We start from the raw sequence: 18,929 nt of genomic DNA, 5'->3' as shown, positions 1-18,929 counted from the left end.
TGTCAGTTCTCTTTAAATTATGTTTATTCTTCCATTTCCAAGTTAATAACAGCTAACATTGAGTGAAGTGCTTCACTTTTCACAAAACTTTGCACATTTATCCTGCTTGACTACCCCCTGCCTCCAGTAGTTCAGTAAGGAGATGGTGTATGTAAACCGTAAAGTAAGGTACAGATGCTCTTTCTCTGGTTAAGTGTTACTGTTCTCCAGTCACTGGTCTGTGAACTTTTCCTCTACTATTGAGCGGACTCTTCTTAGCAGCCCATTTCCCCCCCTAATTATTGAGGTGTAACTGATTAATGGTATTATAGAAGTTTCAGGTGTACATCATAGTGATTCACAATTTTAAAAGATTATGCTCCTTTTATAGTTATAAAATATTGGCTATATTCCCTGTGCCGTACAGTATACTCTTGTAGCTTTTTTATTTTATACACAGTAGTACAGCTGCCCTAACTGGTTCTTCAGTCAGGTTTCCAACTCAGGTATATTCTCTTGGGATATGGGAGAAAGAGAAACATTTTGTGCCAAAAGAGAATATTTAAGAAGAAGAAATTGTAGAGATTTTCTCTCAGATGTTTTCTTTGATTCTTAAGGATTAAAATAGACTTGATTCCTACAACCCTCTGCCACTTCTTTCTTTTATGGCTCATAAGAGTCTCAATTCTGAAATGTCATTAATTTTATTGGTCCCTGAAGGATGTTACTCACGCTTGATGAGTCCTGAGGGTCTTTGAGATGTTAGTCTCATTTTAACTCTTCCTGGTGTAATCGGATCAGTGTGGTGCTTTTCACTTACTTGGTTAGAGTTTGTCAGAGGAGAAAGACATTCTCCTTGGTGCAGTGCTAAAGTGTCTGTGTTCCCAAGACTCCCGACAGAAATGACATTGTTCAGTGTCAGCAGCTCTTGGGCTTCTTGAGGTGAGATGCAGCCACTGATGGGAGATTCCTCAGGCAGCCACAGGTAGGTTTTTAGGGGTATGCGTATTGAACTCTCACATCCTCAAAATAACTTCTGTCCCATCTGTCAATATTTACAGAATTATCAGTATGAGTTGCTTTGCTTTGACATCCCAGGTGGCACTAGTGGTAAAGAACCTGCCTGCCAATGCAGGTTAGATGTAAGAGACACAGGTTTGATCCTTGGGTTGGGAAGATCCCCTGGAGGAGAGCATGGAAACCAACTCCAGCATTCCTGCCTGGAGAATCCCATGGACAGAGGAGCCTGGCAGGCTGCAGTCCATAGCGTCACACAGAGTTGAACACGACTGAAGTAACTTGGCATACATGCAAACATTTTGCTTTTATAAATTCCCTCTGTAATCTTTTCATATAAATTCATTTTTTAAATTGAGCAACTAATATGGAGAATGCATAAAAAATAAAGCAGTTGTTGAACTTATTTAAAAGTATATTTTCAAAGGCTCTCCATGGCATACTTCCTTCTTAGCTCTTAACTAAATCAGTATTTCTCTGAATAATCTCTTGGACTTTCCTGGCCATCCAGTGGTTAACACTCCAGGTTTCCAATGCAGGAAGCATGGGTTTGGTCTACAGGAGACATGGGTTTGGTCCCTGGACAAGGAACTAAGATTCCACATGCTATGCAGTGCAGCTAAAAAGAAACAAAACCAGAATGATCTCGCTAACCACGTAGTCCTCTCACTTTAGTGTACGTAGGAAAGCTGGAGAACTTGTAAGAAGTACGGAGGCTGGTTTTACTCTTCCTCCATTTTTCAGGAAGCACCTCAGAGAATTCTGATGCCTGTGCTCCTCCGAGTACATGTTGAAGGTACAGTACTAAAGCCTCACCTTTCTTTGCCTGTGACTGCTGTTTTCTTTTGCCCGCATCCTTCGGGACAACACTGACATTTACATAGTTGCTTCACTTCTTGACGCTTGGGTGTTTGAAGGACTGTGTCTCCCGCGTCCCCACGCACACCTTAGGCATTAATCTCTTGTCATGAGTGCAGCAGGCATGGTTGAATATTCCCCTTGTTTTTTCACCTGGGAAACCCTCACCCCAGCGGCACACACACTGTGTGAAACTGCCATCACCTCACTTCAGTAGGTTTATAGTTGTTTGAGGGGATGACTATTGAACAAAATAATTTAGTGAGAAATATTAGTTGACAACTACATGCACAACAAATAGAGTTACTAAATTTAAAAGTTTTAAGGTCACAGTGATAGTGTTTTCTTAATATTCTTTGATTAGTAGGGTTACTTTCTGTACTCAATTGATGGCTCTCAACTAAAAGTCATGCTTAATAATAATTCCCTCCACATTTGTGTGAATATTACTCTTGAACTTTAGTCTTCTTGGGGCTGTGGTTGTCAGTAAGCACTGGTCATATCTTAAGGGCCACGTTATCTGAGAAAGGAGCTTACTGTGTAGCTCTGTGTAAGATGTATACCAACGTATAAGAACATTGATTTCCATTCTCTAAGCTAGCTGTACAATTAAAAAGAAATCTTAAGTAATAATGTGACTGGGTCTCTGGCTAGGCCCTGAAGGATAGACAGAGGAGTACGAATAGAAAAGGCACCAGAGGTTTAGTAGGGAAATGAGTCTGATGGACTGTATCCATCACGGAGTCATTCATGCCCTGAAGAGTACAAATACTAGGAGAGAGATTTCACCATAATGCTTAGCGAGAGAGAGAGAGATGATTCAGATGCCATCAGGAAAATACTTTATGAAAAATGCTGGAATCTAGCAGGTGTGTATGTACACATGTGATGGAGTTATATTCCCCTTCAGACAAGTCAGAGCTGGAGTACAGAGCAGGGAAAGTATGTGATGTGTTTCAGTGACAAGAGATCATCCTTGTTCTCTGATGCATAGATTATGGTAGGTAGTAGGATTTGGGATCATATACTTAGAGTCTGCAAGCCTGAGCTTTTAGGAGAGCTCTTTAAGTAATCCATAAACCTAGTAATGCCTTTCCCCCTTAAAAATTAGTTTTATATCACAAAGAAAGCTTTTTTTGGAAAGTACATATATGTAGCTTAGGGAGTCAGAAGTAGTGTTCTTGTGTGTGCACTCGGTTGTGTCTGAATCTTTGAGGCCCCATGAACTGTAGCCTGCCAGACTCCTCTGTCCATAGAATTTTCCAGGCAAGAATGTTGGAGTGGGTAGCCATTCACTGCTCCAGGGGATCTTTCCAACCCAGGAATCAAACCTTATCTCCTGCATCGGCGGGCAAATTCTTTACCTGGGAAGCCTAAGAAGTAGAGAGAGATGCTACAAAGTATACAGTCATAACAGTCCTAGCAGTAGTCAGTTCTTTTCTCCTTTAATCCTTACCAGTTATTTGAGGGAGGATAGATTGAGGCAGAGGTGACATGTCTCTCCCTGGTGCACCCAGAGGAGCACAGACTGCACCCTGCATGTGGCCGTCTCCACTAGTCTATCAGTTCTGAACTCTGGGATGATCTTGGCCCTAGGGAACATTTGACAGTGTCCGGGGACATTTTTGGTTGTCATGAGTGGGCTCCTTGCATCTCGTGAATGGCAGTCATAGGTGCTGCTGATGTACAATGCATAGGACAGTGCCCCCACAAAGAATTACCTGTGCTCAAATGTCAGTTGTATGGAGATGGCACTAACGGTACTACCAGAGAGATGGTCATCACTGTTTGTGTAGACCTTGATCAAGTTTTCCTTTAAGCTGCAGAGCTAATTTAAGAGAAAAAGTTTGTTTTATTCTTAGTTTTTTGATTGTGCAAGAGGTATAGTGAGTTCATATATATGCCTGTGGTAGTAAAATCTTAAAGTATTTTAGTTCCGTAAGAATTTGTATCTCCTTTACTAAGTAATATTATATTTTACTGGCATCAAATAGATGATCAGCATACATTGAATCAGCTTTTCTAAAGCACATTCTGGAATTCTCCTGTGGGAGCAATAAGTATTAGGATGTTAACTTTAGAAGGCTTCTAGTAGATTCTGACAGGTAATTATGCCTACAGTTTTCAAATCCCTTGGTTTCTTTAATTCTGCATGAGATGCCATTTGCTGAGGGAAAGATAAATACCAGCATTTCCTGCCTATCTGAAGCAGATCCTAGTTATCTGCTGCATGCACTGCCGGTTGAGGAGCATTGCTCCCAGTGGTTGAAATGAAACAGATTTAGGGAAGGAATGTCTTGGGCCACATTCAGGGTTGACTTTCCTTATGGAGAAAAGTAATCCTGATGATCAGTGATGTTCCCCTGGGAATCTGACTCTACAAATAACTTTCAGGCTAAAATTTTATATATAATTTAAGAGAGAATATTAGATAGTAAACTTAAAAAGGGCAAATAAAAGCCCCGACAGTACAGTTGAATTTGGTGGTAATTTGATTAATATTTTGCCTATATATAATTTTAATATACATCTAAGACAATGTAAATTAAAAAGAATAAACATTTAAAAAATTATATAAAAATTTTTATTTTATAAAAATAAAAATGTTTATTCAAAAAGAATAAACATTGGAGTTAAGAACATAAGGGGCTTGACAGTCAAGTAAGGAATACAATATGATGGTAAGGATTTTGGGATGTTTGTTTCTGAAATGAATAGTTGTTTGAATTATAATTTTTCTATATCTTCCACATTGTAGAATTTATTATCAACATTAGAGTTGGATAATTTTTCCAACTGATAGAATTAAATTTCTAAAGTATCTTATACAAGATGATCCTTTTTTTAAAACTTAAAGTCTTGGATATACACTGTTTGTTGTTGTTTAGTTGCTAAGTCATGTCTGACTTTTTGTGACCCCATGGACTGTAGCCTGCCAGGCTCCTCTGCGCATGGGATTTCCCAGGCAAGAATAGTAGTGTGGGTTGCTATTTCCTTCTCCAAGGGATCTTTGCGACTCAGGGATCAAACCCACGTCTCTTGCAGTGGCCGGTGGATTCCTTACCACAGTCACCTGGGAAGTCCATATATACACTGTGCTGTAGTGTGCTTAGTTGCTCAGTCATGTCTGACTCTTTGTGACCCCATGGACTATAGCCTGCCAGGCTCTTCTGTCCATGGGGATTCTCTAGGCAAGAACACTGGAGTGGGTTGCCATGCCCTTTACTACGTATAAAATAGATAACTAATGAGAACCTACTGCACAGCATGCTCTGTGGTGACCTAAATGGTAAGCACATCTGAAAAAGAGGGGATATATGCTTATGTATACCTGATTCATTTTGCTGCACAGCAGAAACCAACACAACGTTATAAAGCAACCATACCCCAATAAAAATTAACTTAAAAATAGATAGAACATTAGGAGAATGGTCTAAGGGATACAAGAGATTTTTTTCTTGCTATTTTTGTAACTTTTCTTCAGACTAGTTTAAAATGAAAAGCTAAGAAAAGAGAGCAATATGGAAGATCACTGATCACAGATCACCATAACAAACATGTTAATAATAATAATTAAAAAGTTTGAAATATTAGGAGAATTACCAAAATGTGAAACAGACATGACACAAGTAAATGATGTTGGAAAAATGGTCCCAGTAGCCCTGCTCCAGGCAGGATTGCCTCAAATCTTCATGTGTAAAAAGTGAAGTGCAATAAAATGAGGCATGTGTAGCTAAATATTGTTGCTTTACTTGGACTTGATTTGCTTAGCAAATCAGTGCATAGATACATTTATCCACAGATAACAGAGCTTGAGAAAAGAACTTTGACATTGTATATTTAATATTTTCACTCTTCATTTCAATGAAGCCATCATCTCTTTTGATAGTCCAGTAAATTAGATAATACTGTCTTATGATAAATGAAGGTTTCCCAGTGGAAATTGTTCAGTCCATTGGTTGAGCTTTCTTGGTTGCTCCTGGTGCTATAGTTGACTGGTTCAGGTTGAATACTCAAGCATTCTGATAAGAGAGAATGACCTTTGCTTTAATTATTTAGAAAATGGAAGTGTTTGTTCTCTGGGAGCCAATGTGTAGAATGGCTCCCATGTGGGAATAGTATTCTGAGAGGTACTAAGTATAGTGGTTATAAGCAAAGGATTTGGAGTAACAGCCTTTAACTCTTATTTCTGCCAATTAATAACTGTATGCTCTCATTTAAGGTACTTATCTCCTCTGTTCTTTAGTTTCCTCATCTGAGATAATACCTACCTGGTAAAGTTATTCTGAAAGCTACCTTATGTAAGGATTTTAGCACAGTGCCCAGTGCTTAACACTGCGGAAATGTTACTTAAATGTTTGTTATTATTGACCTGGTTTCAGGTACTGATTCTAAAACCAGAAACATGTAATTTCTTAACATCTTTTGACTGTTCTACTATGAAGACTGTGTGGAAATCATAGACACTTTTGTCAGAGAAATGAAGAAGGAGAAAATTACAACTACTTTATTGTTGCAGTCAATAGGCAAGAGCTGAAGGAAAAGTTTATTGGTATTCTCCTTGTTCATCATATTTACAAGGCTTAATGGTCTCTTTACATTGCTTTATACCAAATAGATGGGAAACAAAGGAAACAGGGACGGACTATTTTTGGGGGCTCCAAAAATCACAGCAGATGGTGATTGCACCCGTGAAATTAAAACACGCTTACTCCTTGGGAGAAAAGCTATGACTAACCTAGACAGCATATTTAAAAGCAGAGACGTTACTTTGCCAACAAAGGTCCATCTAGTCAAGGCTATTTCCTGTGGTCATGTATGGATGTGAGAGTTGGACTGTAATGAAAGCTGAGCACTGAAGAAGTGATGCTTTTGAGTTGTGGTGTTGGAGAAGACTCTTGAGAGTCCATTGGACTGCAAGGAGATCCAACCAGTCCATCCTAAAGGAAATCAGTCCTGAATATTCATTGGAAGGACTGATTCTGAAGCTGCAACTCCAGTACATTGGCTACCTGATGCGAAGCACTGACTCATTTGAAAAGACCCTGATGCTGGGAGGGATTGGGGGCAGGAGGAGAAGGGGACGACAGAGAATGAGATGGTTGGATGACGTCACCAACTCGATGGACATGAGTTTGAGTAAGCTCCGGGAGTTGGTGATGGACAGGGAGGCCTGGTGTGCTGCAGTCCATGGGGTTGTAAAGAGTTGGACACGACTGAGTGACCGAACTGAATGGTCTCTTAACTATATAGCTTAAATGATTTTTAAAAAGGAACTGTACAGCTTTCTAGATTTTAAAAACAAAACATCATCATTATCATTAAAAGTTAAAAGTTATTCATATAAAAGCAGTAGCATCTATAATTTCTATCAAAGACTTTTGCTAGCTTCATAGTTCAGCACCTTGTAGAAGGATACTGTTTGTAGCTATAATCTAAGCTCTGTGTACTTTCAGGATTTAAACACTGATCAGTAAAAAATAGATTTTAAGTGGAAGAGTGTAACCCTGATTTTGTGTTTCTAATGTTAAAATGAATTTGTTTGAATTAGAAATTCTGTATTAGTAATTGAGAATATCACTTGTGTGTGTATGTTTGTGTGTGTGTATGTGTTGAATCTTAACATGAGAGTTCCAGTTAGACTGCTGTCATCGAGGAATAACTTAAGAGCCTGAGATGTTGATGTGAGGTGAGTAGGAAAGACTCCATAAAAAAGAGCAAAAAAGGATCAGATCAGGATGTATAATATAGTTTTCTAAGGAAGTTAGAACTGGCCATCTATACACAGCCTTTCCTATTTCCTCTCATTGTTTTTCTTGCAAAACTAAAGTTTAAGAGTGAAAGTTAAAAGTTAAACTCTGAAAACAGAGAATATGGATCAGTTTTTTTTAATGGATGGCTGTGTGGTTTGATTAGTTGAAAGGTGCATGTTAGATCCTCCTGTGGATTGTATGGGGCAGTGTACCCCTTAGGAGACCATTTCCCTTAGAAGTGTCTTCATCCTATTAGGGTGAGCTGTGGGGATAATGCCATGTGTTCAGTCTTTGTATTCATAAATAGTAAAGTTATTCTTGTGACTAAAAGTAATCTTTTCTGCAGTGCTGTATATTATTGGGTATTGACCTCTCTTGCAGCAGAGGGAACAGTTCTTACCTCTTGTGCCTGTGTAGCTCTCCCTTGCTAAGAGTCCTTCTGGCAAATTGAGATACAGGATAGTATACGTTGTCTCCTGAGTTCTGGGAACACCCCTCCCCACCTTTCTTCGCTTCTACAGAATACATGTTCTAAATTTATTAATATCATCTTAGACAATTTCTTTCAACATTGCCAGAAATTGATGACATATCTAAATTGGACAAAACAGAGTAATATTTATATACAAAGGTATTCTCCAGATCTCCTTCACTTCTTTTCTCAGTCAACAGTTTCCATGTTTGCACACATGTTGTGTACATGTGTATGTATATATAATTTAATATATATTTATATATCACATTGAATATGTCATATTTATATACTTGATATATGTATTAGATATATTTATTTCATAGCTTCATTCCCATGTCATCACACCCACTTTAAGAGGATTGCTTGTGATCATCCAGAGAATATTCCATCTGGATAAGGAAGGTGATGGATTTACGAAGTGAGTAAACTCAGGTCTAAAACTTTTTCATGGAAACATAAAGAAACAGTAAGTCTTTGGTTTTCTTTTAAAGGGATTAATATTTTCTTTGCTCCTCCTGTGTAAAGGCTGAAAAGGTAGCTTAATAGTGTCAAAGAAAGAGACAGTTGAAACCAAAAGAGGCCTTATTTTACTAATCATTATATTTTAATCAGTTAAAGAAATGCAAAAAAGCAAAATGGCTGTCTGAGGAGGCCTTACAAATACCTGCGAAAAGAAGAGAAGTGAAAAGCAAAGGAGAAAAGGAAAGATAAACCCATTTGAATGCAGAGTTCCAAAGAATAGGAAGAAGAGATAAGAAAGCCTTCCTCAGTGATCAGTGCAAAGAAATAGAGGAAAACAATAGAATGAGAAAGACTAGAAATGTCTTCAAGAAAATTAGAGATACCAAGGGAACATTTCATGCAAAGATGGGCACAGTAAAGGACAGAAATGGTATGGACCTAACAGAAGCAGATGGTATTAAGAAGAGGTGGCAAGAAGACACAGAACTATCCAAAAAAGATCTTCATTACACAGATAACCACAATGGTATGATCACTCACCTAGAGCCAGACATACTGGGATGCGAAGTCAAGTGGGCCTTAGGAAGCATCATATGAACAAAACTAGTGGAGGTGATGGAATTCCAGTTGAGCTGTTTCAAATCCTAAAAGATGATACTGTGGAAGTACTGCACTCAATATGCCAGCAAATTTGGAAAACTCAGCAGTGGCCACAGGACTGGAAAAGGTCAGTTTTCATTCCAATCCCGAAGAAAGGCAGTGCAAAGAATGCTCACACTACTGCACAATTGCACTCATCTCACATGCTAGTTAAGTAATGCTCAAAACTCTGCGAGCAAGACTTCAACAGTACGTGAACTGTGAATTTCTGGACGTTCAAACTGGATTTAGAAAAGGCAGAGGAACCAGAGATCAAATTGCCAACATTCATTGGATCATCAAAAGAGCAAGAGAATTCCAGAAAAACATCTATTTCTGTTTTATTGACCAAGCCAAAGCCTTTGACTGTGTGGGTTACAACAAACTGTGGAAAATTCTTAAAGAGATGGGAATACCAGGTCACCTGACCTGCCTCCTGAGAAATCTGTTTGCAGGTCAAGAAGCAACAGTTAGAACTGGACATGGAACAACAAACTGGTTCAGTTTGGGAAAGGAGTACGTCAAGGCTGTATATTGTCACCCTGCTTATTTAACTTATATGCAGAGTACATCATGCGAAATGCTGGGCTGGATGAAGCACAAGCCGGAATCAAGATTGCCTGGAGATATATCAATAATCTTAGATACGCACATGACACCACCCTAAGGGCAGAAAGTGAAGAACTAAAGAGCCTCTTGATGAAAGTGAAAGAAGAGCGTGAAAAAGTAGGCTTAAAGCCCAACGTTCAGAAAACGAAGATCATGGCATCTGGTCCCATCACTTCATGGCAAATAGATGGGGAAACAGAGACTTTATTTTTTGGGGCTCCAAAATCACTGCAGGTAGTGACTGCAGCCATGATATTAAAAGATGCTTACTCCTTGGAAGAAAAGCTATGACCAACCTAGACAGAGACATTACTTTGTGAATAAAGGTCTCTCTAGTAAAAGCTATGGTTTTTCCAATAATCATGTATGGATGTGAGAGTTGGACTATAAAGAGAGCTGAGTGCCGAAGAAGTTATGCTTTTGAACTGTAGAGCTGGAGAAGACTCTTGAGAGTCCCTTTGACAGCAAGGAGATCCAACCAGTCCATCCTAAAGAAAATCAGTCCTGAATGTTCATTGGAAGGACTGATTTTGAAACTGAAACTCCAATACTTTGGCCACCTGATGAGAAGAGGTGATTCATTTGAAAAGACCGTGATGCTAGGAAAGATTGAAGGTGGGACAAGGGGACGACAGAGGATGGTTGGATGGCATCATCGACTCAATGAACATGAGTTTGAGTAAACTCCCAGAGTTAGTGATGGACAGGGTGGCCTGGTGTGCTGCAGTCCATGTGGTTATAAAGAGTTGGGCTCTACAGAGTGACTGAACTGAACTGGATCAGTTGTATGTAACACATCCCCTCCCTGTGCAGCCTCCCCCCACAACCCCGCCCCTCTAGGTCATCACAGAGCACTAAGCTGGACGCCCTGTTATACAGAAGCTGCTTCCCACCAGCTGTCTGTTTTACAGGATAGTGTATACATGTCAATGCTACTCTGTCAGTTTGTGCCACCCACCCTTCCTGCCACCCCCCCACCCATCTCGAAGATACTTTAAATGAGAACAGTCTTTGGAAACAGCTGGCTATTTCCTTGACTAAACTATCTGTTTGGTCTTTCAGCTGGTACTGTCTTCAGCCTCTGTGATTTTTATAGCTTCCCCTTGGGAAACCACAGATTCCCAATCATCACAGCATTGCAGAGCCCTTCAAAAAGCTGTGTGTGACTTCAGAAGATTGTGTGTTAGTCTTCCTTTATAAATTCTGAATGGCTTTTACTTCTGTGAAATTTGTGGTTTTGTGAATTTTGGTAAGAAAGAGATTCTGAGGAAAGAAGCATAGCTTTTCTTATATAAGCATTTATTGTCCAGATATACCAGTAATAAAATGGTAACTCTTTCATTGAGGTTAACATCCTCATGTTTCATTTAATGAGGATGCATAAATCTGTTAATCCAAGTAAAATTGTTTTAGATTTTTGAGTTCAACTATTTAGTTATTTTCATTCTTAGCTCAGATTCAGTGATTTTATAGTTTTATTGCAAACATTCCGTAAAGGGTGTTAATGTTAAATTTCTTTCTACTTCATTACATTGATTACAGTTTCTTAGAATGGATTTTTAAAAATTGATGCATAGGCATCAATGTGTTTTTAATGAATGTGTTTGTTTTAAAAGTTAATCATATCTGTAAGGATACATTTTAATGTCATCATATGGTGATCAACAGGTGACTTCCACCATCTCTTGTAGCTCACTTTCTCTCTCATATGTGTGTGTATGTGTAGATATGTGGATACATACACATGTAATGTATTTTGACATAGAAAATAATTGGCAAAGAGTTACACTTTATCCTGTGTGTAGAGGTCACATTTCTTGTTCATGTCACATATGCTCTAAGCAGAGATAACAGTTTTCAACCTATTTTCATTTGAGCTTCCAAATATGAACAGTTCCTACACATTATTGTCACTACTGTAGAGAGCAAGATGAGTACATTTTTTCAAAAGTCTTTGTGGAAATCATGACCATTCTCAATTCCAGTTACAAAAATAGGCCTGAAGTGTTAGGGGATTAATACTAATGCAGATAAATACTTGAATTTGAAAGACTCACAATCATACACAAGGCAGCAATAGTCTTTAAAGTCATGTCAGCTCTAAAATTTCATATTTATATTGAAATATTGGGGAAAAATTTACATAATTTAAGCTTTCATTTCCATTATGTATTTTATTTGCTTTGTATTTGAACCAAATGCTCCTATTTTACAGGTACATATGTATACATTTATCAGTAGATACCACCTTCCATCCCCAGTAATTAATTGCTGTGTTATCATTTTAGGTTCTCTCTATCTTCATAGGGTGAGCTTTATAAAATAACTTGGTTGTGAAACCTCAAAGTGTCCTTCCTTCTTAGATGGCTCTTGCTATCTCCTCACAGAAATTAGATTGCCAAATAAAAACTTTTTAGACAAATGTTACAGACTGTCTTGATGTATTGAGGATGAAAGTGCTTTTGCTTTCTCTTGAAAAACAGTGCTCAATAACTCATAAGAGTTAATAAAAACTACTAATCTAGTAAAGATGTGAATATTGATTTTATTCTTCTTTCCTTGATGAATGGGGTCATGGGCAGCTAAGAAAATACATTTTTCTTAGATGAGATTAATGGCTGGTGAAGGATGAAATTACTGTATTTGTACAAATTTTATCCTAAAATATAGGTTGGGTGTGATTTTCTGTTCCATGAACAGACTCTTAAAGAAGGAACCTTATTCATTTTGTTGTAAGTCAACATATGTGAAATTTTACTATTTTGTTCTATCATGGACCCAGCATAGGATATTGGATGCATTTTGTTTATTCCATTTGCAATTTCTGCTGTTAGAAATTAACTTGTTTTGTTTTGTGGTATTAGTATTTTTTTTAATTGACGTATAGTTGATTTACAATGTGGTCTTAGTTTCACGTGTACAGCAGAGTGATTCAGTTATACGTACATACCTCTGTATATCTATTCTTTCTTAAAGATTCTTTTCCCTTATAGATTATTACAAAACATTGAATATGGTTCTCTGTGCCATATAGTAGGTCTTTATTGGTTATCTGTTTTATAGAGAGTGGTTCAGTTTAGTCGCTCAGTCGTGTCTATTTGTGACCCCATGAATTGCAGCACGCTGGGCCTCCCTGTCCATCACCAGCTCCCAGAGTTCACTCAAACTCATGTCCAAGTCGGTGATGCCATCCAGCCATCTCATCCTCTGTCGTCCCCTTCTCCTCCTGCCCCCAATCCCTCTCAGCATGAGAGTCTTTTCCAATGAGTCAACTCTTCGCATGAGGTGGCCAAAGTATTGGAGGAGTTTCAGCTTTAGCATCATTCCTTCCAAAGAACACCCAGGACTGATCTCCTTTAGAATGGACTGGTTGGATCTCCCTGCAGTCCAACGGACTCTCAAGAGTCTTCTCCAACACCACAGTTCAAAAGCATCAATTCTTCAGCACTCAGCTTTCTTCATAGTCCAACTCTCACATGCATATATGACCACTGGAAAAACCATAGCCTTGACTAGACGGACCTTTGTTGGCAAAGTAATGTCTCTGCTTTTGAATATGTTATCTAGTATGGTCATAACTTTCCTTCCAAGGAGTAAGCCTCTTTGAATTTCATGGCTGCAGTCACCATCTGCAGTAATTTTGGAGCCGCCCCAAAATAAAGTCTGACACTATTTCCACTGTTTCCCCATCTATTTCCCATGAAGTGATGGGGCCAGATGCCATGATTTTCGTTTTCTGAATGTTGAGCTTTAGGCCAACTTTTTCATTCTCCTCTTTCACCTTCATCAAGAGGCTTTTTAGTTCCTCTTCACTTTCTGCCATAAGGGTGGTGTCATCTGCATATCTCAGGTTATTGATATTTCTCCTGGCAATCTTGATTCCAGCTTGTGCTTCTACCAGCGCAGTGTTTCTCATGATGTACTCTGCATGTAAGTTAAATAAGCAGGGTGACAATATACAGCCTTGACGTACTCCTTTTCCTATTTGGAAGCAGTCTGTTGTTCCATGTCCACTTCTAACTGTTGCTTCCTGACCTGCATACAGGTTTCTCAAGAGGCAGGTCAGGTGGTCTGGTATTCCCATCTCTCTCAGAATGTTCCACAGTTTATTGTGATCCACACGGTCAAAGGCTTTGGCAAAGTTGATAAAGCAGATGTTTTTCTGGAGCTCTCTTGATGATTCAGTGGATGTTGGCAATTTGATCTCTGGTTCCTCTGCCTTTTCTAAACCTAGCTTGAACATCTGGAAGTTCACGATTCACGTACTGCTGAAGCCTGGCTTGGAGAATTTTGAGCATTACTTTACTAGCGTATGAGATGAGTGCAATTGTATGGTAGTTTGAGGATTCTTTGGCATTGCCTTTCTTTGGGATTGGTATGAAAACAGACCTTTTCCAGTCCTGTGGCCACTGCTGAGTTTTCCAAATTAGCTGGCATATTGAGTGCAGCACTTTCACAGCATTATCTTTCAGGATTTGAAATAGCTCAACTGGAATTCCATCACCTCCACTAGCTTTGTTCATAGTGATGCTTCCTAATGACTTCACATTCCAGGATGTCTGGCTCTAGGTGAGTCATCACACCATCGTGATTATCTGGGTCATGAAGATCTTTTCTTGTACAGTTCTTCTGTGTATTCTTGCCACCTCTTCTTAAAATCTTCCGCTTCTGTTAGGTCCATACCATTTCTGTCCTTTATCGAGCCCATCTTTGCATGAAATGTTCTCTTGGTATCTCTGATTTTCTTGAAGAGGTCTCTAGTCTTTTCCATTCTGTTGTTTTCCTAGATAGTGGTATGCACATGTTAATCTCAAACTCCTCATTTATCCCTTCCCTGCGCTTCCACTTTTGGTAATCATTAAGTTTGTTTTCTGTGTCTGTGGGTCTATTTCTGTTTTGTATATAAGTTCGCTTGTGTACTTTTATGTTATTTTTTAGATTCCGCATATAAATGCTATCATGTGGTAATTGTCTTTCTCTGTCTGGCTTATTGCACTTAGTATGATTATCTCCAGATCCTTCCATGTTGCTGCAAAAGGTATTATTTTACTCTTTGATGCCTGAGTAATACTCCATTGTGTGTGTGTATAGCATATCTTCTTTAGCCATTGATCTGTTGATCGACATTTAGGTTGCTTTCACATGTTGGCTGTTGTAAATAGTGCTGCAGTGAATTTGGGGTGCATATACCTTTATACCTTTTTGAATCATGGATTTCTCCAGATATATGCCCAAGAGTGGGATTGCAGGATCATATGGCAGGTTTATTTTTAGTTTCTTAAGAACCTCCTTAATGTTCTCCATGGCTATACCAATTTACATTACCAGTGTAGGAGGGTTCCTTTGTCAATTAATTTTGCCTCTGCTTCTGTCTGTAAAGTGTCTTTATGCTGTCTTCTGGAATAGTTTTTCTCTGATTCCTATGGCTTACTATCATAAAGGATTATTTTCTAAAGCATTGTAATTTTAGAAGTGAATGTACAATAGCCCTCAAATTATATGAAACAGATTCATTCTGAGATTATTAATAGAATATATTCATGAAATAATGCAATGTAGAAGCTAAAAAACAAAAAAACACCTGTTTCCCTTGAGTGTTATCAGAACAGAGCATGCTTGTAGCCAGAGAAGCAAGAGAAAGAAAATGGAATGACTTGTTTGTTATCACATGCATCATCAATATCTTCATACTTTTCCTTATAGCAACAGAGCCAGTGATGGCTGTCAACTAAATCACCCTGCTTTTAAAAAAAAATTATTTTTGGCTGCACTGTGTCTTTGTTGCTGAGGGCTTTCTCCAGTTTCTGTGAGAAGGGGCTACTCTCGAGTTGTGATGCATGGGCTTCTCATTGCGGTGGCTTTTCTTGTTTCAGAGCACAGGCTCTTGATCTTGGGTCCATTAGTCATGGTGCACAGGCCTAGCCGCCTCAGGGGAATGTGGGATTTTCCTGGACCAGGGATCAAACCTGTGTCCCCTGCATTGCAAGGTGGATCCCCAGCCACTGGACCACCAGGGAAGCCCACAAAGAGCCCTTTGAAGGGGATTGTGGATATTAATTGACAATAAGTTTTTCTGCTTCTGTCTTCTTTAGGAGAGGTTTTACCATATTGAGTTTGGAGGAAAATGTAATTGCCTGAGTTTCAGGAAAGTAGTAGAGTGATTCTTTAAGGTGAAAACTGGTTTATCTTTTACTTTTTTAAAAGTATGTTTGATGTACCATGTTATGTTAATTTCCTCTGTATAGCAATGTGATTCAGTTTTATATATATACATATATATTTTTTAAAAGTATTCTTTTCCATTATGGTTTATCACAGGAGATTGACTATAGTTCTCTGTGTTTTCTTTAGGACTTTGTTGTTTATCCATTCTATATATAATAGTTTGTATCTGCTGTCCCAATCTCCCAATCCATCCATCCCCTCCCGACCCCCTTGGCAACCACAAGTCTTTTCTCTGTGTCTGTGAGTGTGAAACTGGTTTGTTTTAATTATCAAATGCATACATCCATTTGGTTTCCTTTGCTCTTCTTTTTTATTGTCTGTTTTGCCGTGTCTGTTTCTGTTTCAGTCATCAGAATATTTTTTCCCTCTCTGTAATTATTCTCACACCTAGTAACCACTAACACTTGTCATTTAAGTGGTTATGTTCTGAATCTTATGGCTATTACTTTTACATGAGACAGCGCCCACTAGTGTTTTATAGCATGTCAGGAACAAAGCTAGTGGAAGTGATGGAATTCCAGCTGAGCTATTTCAAATCCTGAAAGATAATGCTGTTGAAGTGCTGAACTCAATATGCTAGAAAATTTGGAAAACTCAGCAGTGGCCATAGGACAGGAAAAAGGTCAATTTTCATTCTAGTCCCAAAGAAGGGCAGTGCCAAAGAATGTCCAAACTACTGCCCAGTTGTACTCATTTCACATGCTAACAAAGTAATGCTCAAAATTCTCCAAGCTAGGCTTCAACAGTACGTGAACTGAGAACTCCCAAATGTTCAAGCTGGATTTATTTATTTATTTATTTTTAAAATTAATTTATTTTTTATTTTACTTTACAATTCTGTATTGGTTTTGCCATACATTGACATGAATCCACCACGGGTGTACATGCGCTCCCAAACCTGAACCCCCCTCCCACCCCCCTCCCCACAACATCTCTCTGGGTCATCCCCACGCACCAGCCCCAAGTGTGCCATATCCCACATTGGACATAGACTGGCAATTCGATTCTTACATGATATTATACATGTTTCAATGCCATTCTCCCAAGTCATCTCACCCTCTCCCTCTCCCACTGAGTCCAAAAGTCCGTTATACACATCTGTGTCTTTTTTGCTGTCCTGCATAAAGGGTCATCATTGCCATCTTTCTAAATTCCATATATATGTGTTAGTATACTGTATTGGTGTTTTTCTTTCTGGCTTACTTCACTCTGTATAATCGGCTCCCGTTTCATCCATCTCATCAGAACTGATTCAAATGTATTCTTTTTAATGGCTGAGTAATACTCCATTGTGTATATGTACCACAGCTTTCTTATCCATTCATCTGCTGATGGACATCTAGGTTGTTTCCATGTCCTGCCTATTATAAAAAATGCTGTGATGAACATTGGGGTACATGTGTCTCTTTCAATTCTGGTTTCCTCAGTGTGTATGCCCAGCAGTGGGATTGCTGGGTCATAAGGTAGTTCTATTTGCAATTTTTTAAGGAATCTCCACACTGTTCTCCATAGTGGCTGTACTAGTTTGCATTCCCACCAACAGTGTAGGAGGGTTCCCTTCTCTCCACACCCTCTCCAACATTTATTGCTTGCAGATTTTCAGATCGCAGACATTCTGACTGGTGTGAAGTGGTACCTCATTGTGGTTTTGATTTGCATTTCTCTAATAATGAGTGATGTTGAGCATCTTTTCATGTGTTTGTTAGCCATCCGTATGTCTTCTCTGGAGAAATGTCTATTTAGTTCTTTGGCCCATTTTTTGATTGGGTTGTTTATTTTTCTGGAATTGAGCTGCACGAGTTGCTTGTATATTTTTGAGATTAGTTGTTTGTCAGTTGCTTCATTTGCTATTATTTTCTCCCATTCGGAAGGCTGTCTTTTCACTTTGCTTATATTTGCCTTTGTTGTGGAGAAGCTTTTAATTTTAATTAGGTCCCATTGGTTTATTTTTGCTTTTATTTCCAGAATTCTGGGAGGTGGATCATAGAGGATCCTGCTGTGGTTTATGTCGGAGAGTGTTTTGCCTATGTTCTCCTCTAGGAGTTTTATAGTTTCTGGTCTTACATTTAGATCTTTAATCCATTTTGAGTTTATCTTTGTGTGTGGTGTTAGAAAGTGATCTAGTTTCATTCTTTTACAAGTGGTTGACCAGTTTTCCCAGCACCATTTGTTAAAGAGATTGTCTTTACTCCATTGTATATTCTTGCCTCCTTTGTCAAAGATAAGGTGTCCATATGTGTGTGGATTTATCTCTGGGCTTTCTATTTTGTTCCACTGATCTATATTTCTGTCTTTGTGCCAATACCATAGTGTCTTGATGACTGTGGCTTTGTAGTAGAGCCTGAAGTCAGGCAGGTTGATTCCTCCAGTTCCATTGTTCTTTCTCAAGATTGCTTTGGCTATTCGTGGTTTTTTGTATTTCCATACAAATCTTGAAATTATTTGTTCTAGTTCTGTGGAAAATATCGCTGGAAACTTGATAGGGATTGCATTGAATTTGTAAATTGCTTTGGGTAGTATACTCATTTTCACTATATTGATTCTTCCGATCCATGAGCATGGTATATTTCTCCATCTATTAGGGTCCTCTTTGATTTCTTTCATCAGTGTTTTATAGTTTTCTATATATAGGTCTTTAGTTTCTTTAGGTAGATATATTCCTAAGTATTTTATTCTTTTTGTTGCAATGGTGAATGGAATTGTTTCCTTAATTTCTTTTTCTACTTTCTCATTATTAGTGTATAGGAATGCAGGGGATTTCTGTGTGTTGATTTTATATCCTGCAACTTTACTATATTCATTAATTAGCTCTAGTAATTTTCTGGTAGAGTCTTTAGGGTTTTCTATGTAGAGGATCATGTCATCTGCAAACAGTGAGAGAGTTTTACTTCTTCTTTTCCAATTTGGATTCC

The 18,929-nt window shown here is 38.5% G+C and overlaps 1 protein-coding gene across 4 annotated transcripts in view; it reads left to right on the top strand.

The window, feature by feature from the left end:
* Positions 1-18,929, top strand: part of LOC120863043 (lysine-specific demethylase 4C) — a 404,602-nt gene that overhangs the window by 145,514 nt on the left and 240,159 nt on the right. Inside the window, exon 9 of one of the 4 annotated variants that reach the window (XM_040239403.1) lies at positions 6,237-6,487. The exons of the other annotated variants lie outside the window; for them this stretch is intronic. Coding sequence (XP_040095337.1) covers positions 6,237-6,317 — 81 coding nt within the window. The 3' untranslated portion in view covers positions 6,318-6,487. Of the gene's footprint in view, positions 1-6,236; positions 6,488-18,929 lie in introns of those variants that run through there. 4 annotated transcript variants of the gene reach the window in all.

Source organism: Oryx dammah, unplaced genomic scaffold, assembly GCF_014754425.2.
Source record: "Oryx dammah isolate SB20612 unplaced genomic scaffold, SCBI_Odam_1.1 HiC_scaffold_1, whole genome shotgun sequence".
In the NCBI taxonomy this organism is placed as follows: Eukaryota; Metazoa; Chordata; class Mammalia; order Artiodactyla; family Bovidae; genus Oryx; species Oryx dammah.
The sequence above is the reverse complement of the archived record's forward strand: the minus strand, read 5'-3'. Positions and strand labels throughout refer to the sequence as shown.